General features: G+C 37.3%; 1 protein-coding gene across 1 annotated transcript; it reads left to right on the top strand.

Annotated features, from left to right (window-relative positions):
• The first annotated feature begins 736 nt into the window (after positions 1–736).
• Positions 737–1,447, top strand: LOC130461663 (uncharacterized). Its single transcript, XM_056829825.1, has one exon. The coding sequence runs from the start codon at positions 737–739 to the stop codon at positions 1,445–1,447; it is 711 nt and encodes a 236-aa protein (XP_056685803.1).
• The last annotated feature ends 8,751 nt before the right edge of the window (positions 1,448–10,198 follow it).

Raw genomic sequence — 10,198 nt, 5'->3', positions numbered from 1 at the left:
GATTGGGGGCGGAAGATAGGTTTTTTTTTCTCTTATAGGCCTGGTTTATTTATTTTCCCTAAAATCGAAAAGAAAATATTTAACTGCAATACAAAACTTTTTTATTTTTAGTTTTCTTATTATTTACTATTTAAATTTAAATTAATAAGAGACCAGTTTTCATACAAATTTGATATCTTTGACTTCCACCTAAATTCCATTATGTATGAGGAACCATATTTTTCTATGTTATGGTTTCTTATATTTTTTCTAAGAAACCACACTTCTTACATAATTGGTCTTTTTATCTAAGAAACCTAATATGTGACATATATGGTACTATAGGAATGGTTCATTAGCCCATTTTTGTAGTAGTGAGTAATATTGAAAACTTTGGTGATGTCTTTAAGAAAGTAGCAGCTAGTAAACCATCTACCTATGATGGAAAGGAAGACCCTGCAAGTCTAGAAAACTGGCTTAGAAAATTTGACCAACTGTTTGATGCTATCAATTGCCCTGGGGATCTAAAAATCAATAATGTTGTGTACTATCTAAGGGAAGAAGCTGACCTATGGTGGTCACAACGAAAGAAAGACTTAATGGCCAAACCTGATTTTGATTGGGAAACCATGAAAGAAGCTTTGAGAGCTAAGTTTTACCCTCCCTATCTAAAGAAGCAGAAATGCCTATAGTTTACAAACCTTAGAATGGGGACCATGACTGTGAATGAGTATTACATACCAAGTTCATAGAACTAATGAGGTTTGCACCCGAAATAGTCCCAACTGAAGCCATAAAAGCTCAAAGGTTTGAGCAAGGGTCAACATTGACTTTGCAAGGGAAGCTTGGGGGAGTTAACTTTGAATCCTTAGATGATGTTAATGGGCGTGCAGCTCACCTGTATGGGATGAAAGGAAGAGAGCTTGATGGAAATTCTGGTGAAAAGAGGAAGGGAAATGGAAACTTCCAAGGGAATGAGAAGAAACCTAAGTTGGATGGGGATTTTAACCATGGAAAGAGGGAAGGGAATTTTAACCAAAATAGGGAAGAGAATCGCAATTTCACCCAAAAATGGAAGGGAAATTATGAAAATGGAAGTAACGGGAACGAGGATAAGCCTAAAAGGAACTACTTTTCCAAAAAGTGTGAGAATAACCATCCAGGAAAGGATTGTGAGGGAAACCTAGTTACTTGTTATTTCTGTAAGAAGCAAGGGCATCGTGAGTTTGAATGCTACAAGAAAGCATTTGGGGAATCAACATATAACCTAGGCCATAATGGGAAAAATTCACATTCAAGTCAACAAGGATTAAGCCAGCAGGATGGAATCAACAACACCGAACCTGGAGGTGGGAATAACGCCACCCAATTGAAGGGACAATTGTTCATTATGAATCATCGTGAAGCAGAAAACGCGTATGAAGTAGAAGCTGGTACTTTTTCTATTTATGATCTACTTGCTAGCTAGCTAAACCTTTATTGTAATAGTAGGGCATTCATTCATTCCAAGAGCTTTAGTTTTCAAAAACTTAATAGGCGAGTTACGGGGTCGTAACTTTCTTTTTAAGGGGGGTAGAATGCGATAGAGTTTCGCACTTTTACCAATTTTTAGCGTGATTTTGTAAAGTTTTAGCAAATTTGGTCTGTTTTAAGCATGTGCATTAGCATCTTTTTCTTTCTAAAAGAGTCGATAAAATTGAGATATTTCCGCTTTTGGAATATAGTGTGGTATTTTGTCCTAAGTTTCAGGACGAAACTTCTTTTAAGAGGGGTAGACTGTAATACCCCATATTTTTAGGCATTTTATTAATCATTTTATGCATTTTTTTAATATATATTTGATACTAAATTATTTTGGAGGGAAAAAAAATATTCAAATATTTTGGAGGTAAATATTTAAATGTCTTAGAGGGAATATTATTTTCAAAACTTAATTTAAATCATTTTTTGGGATTTTATTAATTCCTAATTCTATTAGGAATCAATTTTGGAGAAAAAGAGTTTAATCAACTTAAAATTATTTTAAAAATCCGAAAATTATTTTTAGTATTTTATAAAATCAGTTTTATATAATAATATATTTATGATAATATATTTCGGATTTATTTTGGAAATAAGATAATTCTATTTAAAATTGGATTTTAAGAGTTTTACCAATTCAAAATTCCCTAAAAATCTGATTTCTTTGAGATAAATTCTGAAAATTTCAGGATAAATCTTAATTAATTATTCAAGACTCGGTTTAAAATTTTATGATTTTATATTTTGTATTTCTATTTTAAACAATTTTACTCTAAACCGAATATCACCAAAATCATGACTAGATTTAGAATCCTATCATATCTTGAACACCAACCACGGACATACCCCTTAGGGTTCCATTATAACCCTAACCCTAACCCTACACCTATAAATACCCCCTACTTCATTCATAATTCCTCACACCAAAAGTTGAGAGTTTTCCCAAGCCCGCTCTTAAACTTCTTCTCCCTCTTTGGCTCTAAACCTTCTTACCTAAAACCCTTATACCACCACTATGACACCCCCGTCGTGCAATCCTTGCCGCCGACGTCTACCTTTTGGTGTCGTGACTTCCACACCCCAATTTTTTTCAAAGCCTTCTCTTTTACGGTCAGTTTTACTATTTAAAATCTTCTAAATTAATGCCGTAATTTTTAAAACCATAATTCGAAATTTTGATTTATAATACTATTATTATGAATTCATAACTCATGAATTAAATTTAAGTCCATTAGATTTATTTTAATTAATTTAATTGTTTAATCATGAATTAATTAGGGTTTTATTTATTAATTGTTAGGAACTCGTGAGTGATCCGTAGCAGGATCAAACTGATCTTTGTGTGAGGTGTTATTTAATCAAGGTACGTGTATGTGGCTAGATTATTATATGAATGAAATCTATGTATGGTTTGATTATTAACTTCAAATTATTAATTGTTTTCAAATTGAAAATTGTGAATTATTGATTTTGAATTGTTTCTTGATTTGTGAAAATTGTTTGAGAATTTTTTAAAGGTTAAATATTTTTCTTGATTTTAATATGATGATGTATTTGTTCAAGTGGTGTTTAAAATAGTTGTTTGGTTTTGATGAGTTATAAATCTTTATTTCAAAATACGTTGTTTTCTTTAAAAATAAATTTGATTAAATAAAAGGAGGATTGTTGGTTGGTTTATCATATGGTTGGAACTGGATGGTCTTTCATGACATTGTTGTACTTTTATAAAGTCTCAAGGTGGAATGGATTTCATGGAACTTTTATGTTCATACGCATCACTTGTTGTGTAAGTCGAGGGTCACTTGTTGACTATTATTTGGTTAGTACCCCAATGTATAGATTTGTGATGGAATACTAGCTTGGGGGTTTGCACATTTAGGAAGGAAGGGGAGATAAAAAGAGGTGTTTGATTTTAATATTCTAATTGGAATATATTTTTGGAAAGTTTCTACTTTTGAAATATTTTTATATTTGGAAAGTTTATATATTTGAAATATTTCTTTTCATGGAATGTTTCTACTTTTGGAAAGTTTCTATTTTGGAAATCTTAATTCTTGAAATGTTTATAGTTTTGAAAAGTTACTATTTATGGAAAGTTACTATTTATGGAAAGTTTCTAATTTTGGAACATGAATCTTCTATGATTTCAATTAAGCAAGTTTGAATTAAATGGTTTGTGAAAGTATGTTCAACTATATATAAATGTTTTACATGTCTTGCATATATTCGTACTTAGCTTTTGTTAACCCGTATTTCCTATTTGTTTTTGCTTGGCCCTGTTCACCTTTTGGTGAGCAGTTTTCAGGAACTTGATGTGATGATGTGACATGCTTACATACGGGATTAATGGAGAGTTCACTAGTTAGGATTTATTTTTCTAAGTTGGTTTCATTTGTGAGTTCAGATTTTAGTATTTTAATTTCAGGGGTTTATCGAATATACACTATGTATTATTATTTCGATTATTATTATTCAATAAAGAAAAGTATTTGAGTTATTCCGCTACATTAGTTGAGTTAATTAGCCTTTAACGTAATCACGTGGCGGTAATACTCTTAAGTTTCTCTCCATGTTAATTTTATTCAAATAAATGTTGGTTTTAAAAAGAGAGAAATTAGGGGGTGTTACAGTGTATGCATCCTAGACTAATTATATGATTATGTGCAATTAATATGATTCCTGGTGTGAGGGGGTCGAAAAAAGCACGAGGCTAATGCATGACCTCGTCCCTCGTGAGCGTGATGTCTTCAGATCAATGGTAGTTAGATTTCCTGTGAGTTTACACCCAATCGACTAGTAATATAGGAGTCGCCATTCAGTTTTTAACGACAATGAGAAAAACTGACAAAACCCGGTTATCGTGACATAAAGGGAATGCAATTATGTTTGACCACGACGGCCATAGGTTCCCTTTTGATCCCTGGTGTGGGGATCGCTCAACGTACACCCGCAGGGCAGAGATTGAGAGTTCGGAGGACTGTAACTACAGAGAGGAGTGCTCATCGATAACTCCAGAGGCAGGTTATCCTTACTAGCTCAGCATAAATAATTGAAGGGACATGCGTTTAAACTATTAAACTATTCTGAATTGATTTTAGCAATATGCAACACATAATACTAAATCGATCGTGATTATCTTATTTAGATTGATTTGAGGTACCTAGCATGATAATTCAATTGTCCAGGGTATTATCTTATTAGGCGTGATACATCAATCAAGTTAATAGTTTTACAATTTTATAAAAGGGTGATGAAAGCGATTAAATCATATGAGGGACACATTACAACGCACCCTTGAGAGGTGCGTCACGGTTCTCAGAAAACTAACCACTTGGCTTTGCTATTTCTCCTTTTATTTAACGAATCTCGGGTTTCTAAGCAGTGTTCCAGTATTTGGGCTTAATTCATCAACTACAAGGGACAGGATGCGTTCTGTTCGACTTTTGGGTCGATTGCGACAGAACGCCATATCAATTTCGCAGCGTGAGGTTAGGCTTAAGGCTAGAGTCAATACTCAGGTTATGGAATTGTGTGTTGTGTTGTGTTGTCCTTTTCACGTCGGCTTCAGGGATCTATTTATAGGAAAAAGTGGCATAGAAAAATAGATTTTCAGGAATATGAATACGAAACGGATTAGGAAAAGAATCCGTCCCAGGTATTTTCGGCGCCCAGCACTGGGCGTCAAAGATTTCGACGCCCAGTGCTGGGCGTCAAAGATTTCGACGCCCAGTGCTGGGCGTCAAAGATTTCGACGCCCAGTGCTGGGCGTTGAAAATAGGATCTGGGCAGAAATCTTTGTCAGATTGGACTCTAGAGTACGGAGTCCATTAAGAGACTTAATCCGAGTTATTTGGTGCGTATCAATTTACGACGGAATGCGTCTGCGCCCTTTACGAACTCTAGGTTCGTTATGAGTTTAATTAATACGTTAACTCTTTCATCGAATTGCGATAGGAATAGAATTCCTTTTACAATTTCTATCTCTTTTAGGATTTATGTCGGAGTGCAACACCTAATTCTGACAGGTTTCTATCTTTTTATTCTTACTACTTTTAGCAATTACCTTTTACGGCTGCTACTATTTTTAGCAGGTTTCTATAAATGGAAGTTTTGGCTGAAATGAAAGGGTGATTTAAGATTCGTTATTTTATAGGAGATGCGTTGCCAAGTGGAGATTTATGTTCTCATCATCGAACCTTCCCTTTCGGGAATGGGGACAAAAGTAGGTGTCTACATTTAGCCCCCACTTTGACTGAGTCTTGGAGTAAGACGATGGTCAAAGTATCAGACGAAGTGCGTCATACAAGCCATGGTGTATGTGACCTATTTTGCGAGGGTCTCACGAGCCCCCGAGTGATAACATTTGACTTAAGGGTCATCACTTGAAGTGTTAACACATTCCTCACGTGTCATTGGAATTTGTTAAGTATAGAAACTCCCTCACTTTGTCATTGGAAGTACCTACAGATGTATAGAAACTCCCTCACTTTGTCATTGGAAGTATCTACAGATGTTTTCGAAATCAAAGCTATAAAGTGTAACCAGGCCTGGCCAAGCCCGATCACGAGGTAAAAATGTTTTTAAATATTCTCATTTTCAGGGTTAGCTAAACGAGAAAACCTCCTTGTTTTTATAGGACGTAAAACGAAGGAAAATCCAGCACATCGCTCTTTTTTTGAAAAGCGGAAAACCAATCCTTTTATTTTTGGAAAAGGGAAACCATCTTTTGATTTTTGGAAAAAGATAAACCATCTTTTGATTTTTGGAAAAAGATAAACCAGGAAAAGTTATCGCTGCAACAACTAAGGACCTGCGCGGTTATTGACGCAGGCCCCGCCGGCTGAAGATGGCGAGCCTGTCCGCTGAGGGTGGACGCCCCGTCCGATAGAAGTGGACGAATCTGTTTTGATGTTTTGAAAATAAGGACCTACGCAGTTTGTGACGTAGACTCCGCCGGCTGAAGATGGCGAGCCTGTTTTTTGTTTTTGAAGATTTCATTTTCGAAAACTGAGGACCTGCGCGGTTAGTGACGCAGACCCCGCCGGCTGAAGATGGCGAGCCTGTTTTTGTTTTTTGAAGGATTTATTTTCTTTCGAGGGATGCTCGGATTTAGTTGCAACCTGAATGTGGGTTGACAACGTGCTTAGATGGACCATTGTCTCGTGGTCATCATCTTTCATGGTTTTGAGCTAGTCTTTACGGCTCAATTTTGCCACTACTTGGGTCCTTGATTAGGGGACTATGTATAAGTATCAACGGCGACCTTTGTCTTGAGGTCGTAATCCGGTTTTATCTTTGAGATTATCCAAACACGGGACTTCGTACGGCGTAGTCCGGGAATGTTGTTTTAACTTTGCATACTTTCTTTTGAAATGTTTATTTTCTTTTGAGCCCCCAAGCATTTGTGCTTGACGGTCATTTCTTGTCAAAGAGATTCCTTGGGGATACGCATTTTGTAATGTTCTTGATCGTATTTGGGATCGTGCTCGTAAGTGCGAGAGATATTTGTAGTGGTGTGCTACTCTTAACAAAGCCGTGGGGTGCGACTTTCAGTAAAGAAATCGGCAATTTTCGGGTCGAATGGATACGACAGGACCCTATAGAAATTCGGGCTTCTTTTGGGCCTGGGCTCATTTTCGGCCCAAGTGGGGCGTTGAAAATATTGCTTGGGCGTGTCTTTTGATGACACAGTTGGCCTCTCGTTCGTTCGTTTATTTCACTTGGAAATTTTACGTATTCTCTTCTCTTTTGTTTTTCTTTATTTTGATTTTCAGCGCCCAGAGCTGGGCGTCGGAATATCTGGCGCCTAGTCCTGGGCGTTGAAAGTGCGTCCCAGGCAGGACTTTCTCGTGATGATTTCTCGAGAAGCCGTAGCCGATTGGTGGACTACGGTGTTTGTCGCTTTGGGGCGATTATTTAAAGGAACTGTTGCTCTTAAGGTGTACAGTTATTGCAATAGTCTGGCGAGTCTATATGGCCCGAGGAACATACCTTGAGGTGTAAGACTTTTATCGCTCTTATATTTTTTTCTTTTTGAATGTGTTCGTGAATGTTCGATACTTAGAATGTTTGTGCGAACGAGTGTTCATAGAATGGCCGTTGCGTGCGGTCCATTAATCAGTTCGCTTGAATCAATTTTTTTTTTTGAGCAATGACTGATATTGAATAGTTTTCTTAGAAGCTTGATAGGGTTCAGGCCCATTCATGAAGTGGGCTCAAGCATCGTTCCCTTTTGATCGTTCAAACATTTGCTTTGAGATTTTTTTATTTTGCTACGGTCGTTTCGTAGCTTGGAGCCCCCAAGTATGCATGTTGGGATGCTTCCTTTTGGCGTACGATTTTTGTAGGTTCTTTCGAGAAAGATGCCTTGGGGTTCCGCTCGTGTAGGTGCGAGCTATCCCTTCCGTGGTAGGAAATGTTTTGCTACCTTTAATCCTTAATGTATAAGTCGTGTGGCTTGCATTTTGAATTTCGGCGATAAGTAGTCTTTGCCTCTTTTACACATGATCTTGGTCATGCCTGCATTAGTGCAATATGCCTTACTCTTTTTTTTATATTTGTACCGTAGGATGGTTAAACTTATGGTGCGACGTAGGCTTGTGTGGCCTAACAGCGTGTCTTAGATCATTCCTCCAGGTGTTGGGATATTATTATTATTTTTTGCATTGGAGTACTTCATCACGCCTCGTTCAGGTGCTTGAACAAGTGTAGCACCTTCTGCGTGGGTGTGCACGGCTTATTACTTCGTTCGATGCGAGGATTCATAGATGTTTCTTTCTTCTTTTTTTATTTTTTATCCTTGATTTTTTCTTTTGCTTTTGCTTCGGAACGACGTAGACTGTGTAACGGGCGCTTGTAGGGGGAGCGTTATATGCAGTAGTTTGATGGGAGTTTTGGTGACTCGCGATTTTCAGTTACCCTTGTTAGTGGGGTGACTTTATATATTCTAAGTAACGCTTAGAACTTGGGAGGGGTTGTAGCCATTCTAAAGTTCTTTTTACACGATCAAACCTTAGGATTGTGCCCCTAATGACGTGTGTATATCATTAGCGTCGAGAATTTGCGATAAAATCGTCATTTCGAGCATTTTTAGAGTGTTTTTCTCAAGTCCCCAATTGTAGCTACGGGATTGGCTTGGTGCTATAATGTTTGGCATACGTTTTTATGCATTCATGGTGACATGGATCAGGAATGGTTTGAACCAGACTCGTTTAGTGCGAGGTACGTACGAGTAGTGATTTGCTACTTTTCTTGTAAATGTCGTATTGTGCGACATTTCCATGGTCAAGGTAGTCACCTGTTGAAGTGTGCCTTGACCAAAAGCTAGGTGCCTTTCTTTACCCATAATCATATTTAGAAATCTTTTTGACTCACTTGCAACATCGAGATAAACGCATACTTAGCTTAAACCAACGACACTTTATTATGTTCGAAGAAGTCTTTGAAAATTATTTGAAAATTATATAAAATCCGAGTCCTACTGTGTACAATCCGAAGTGTCCTAAGTAAGTTGACTTATTGAAGGGTTCGTACGGAATTACATGAGTGAATCAAAATACTGTTACGATTTTTGGAATGTTGTCTAAGGATTTGCTGGAAGCCAGGGTGCAGGCGTCAAGATATTACTTGTGCCCGTGTGGCACATGCTTTAGGTTTTTAGGGCCATCTTTTCCAGAATTGCGGGAATATAAACCGCTTTCAAATTGACTTAGATTTACTTGGTGTATGTCTGTACAAAAGGTCAAGGTATACTTAGTTCTTTCCCTAGCTCTTTCATTTCAATTTTTAGCCCCCAGTTGTTATTATGTCTTCTCATTAATGATGCTTCTAGATTTCGATTTTAGATGTCCGTGTCATATGTCTGAGTAGGGTGAGCCTTGGTTAAGTGCCAAGTCCTATTGACAATGTCTGATTTTTTTTCAAAGGGGATTCGCAAGCATTTGAATTACCATGAACGGGTGCCCTGGGTTCGAAGGAACGATGGGGCGATGTCGTAGAACAATCCTCTTTAGTGCGAACTTACTGCCTTTACTATTTGTTGGCGATTATGACTGTGTCTAGTGGTGAAATAAGGTCTTTAAGTGAGTTACTTTGCTTTAGGGAGGGTCAAGTCGAGTACTTTAGAGGTCATGGACGCTCGCGCTAGCCCCCATTCAATTGAGGCAAAGCGATCTTTTGAGTATTGGCTAAGTGCCTAGGAGTGTGAGTGCTCCTTCTGGAAAGGGTACGTGCCCTTTATTATTATTTTGATGTGTGCTTATTTTGGCATACTTAAATTTTTCTTTCGACTTGGATTAAATTTCAATAAGGGACTCTATTTTTTATTCTTGCTATTCTATAGGCTTTAACATTTTTGCAATTTGGTTGGACCGAATCATGGATTGCCTACGTATCCGCCTTAAATAGATTTAATTTGGAATCAGGTCTTGCGTAGTTCTTAGCCAGAAAGTGGTTTCTTAGAATGCCGATTTTAAACGAGTACGTTCGAGTGGAATCCGTAAGCCAAAAATTTGTTTTATTTTTTAAGTACATGTATTTGCACAAAAATCTTTTCATGTGTTTTTTGGTACGTATATCTGAATATGTGTTGTACCCCTCCAAGTGTTCGTTATTTTTCCGTGTATGTGCGGATAAAATGACGAGCACTTCTGGACAAAATTTGGGAAGCAGAGAGATTCAGCGCCCAGACTGGGGCTTT

This window comes from Spinacia oleracea, chromosome 5 (genome assembly GCF_020520425.1).
Source record: "Spinacia oleracea cultivar Varoflay chromosome 5, BTI_SOV_V1, whole genome shotgun sequence".
In the NCBI taxonomy this organism is placed as follows: domain Eukaryota; kingdom Viridiplantae; phylum Streptophyta; class Magnoliopsida; order Caryophyllales; family Amaranthaceae; genus Spinacia; species Spinacia oleracea.
The sequence above is the reverse complement of the archived record's forward strand: the minus strand, read 5'-3'. Positions and strand labels throughout refer to the sequence as shown.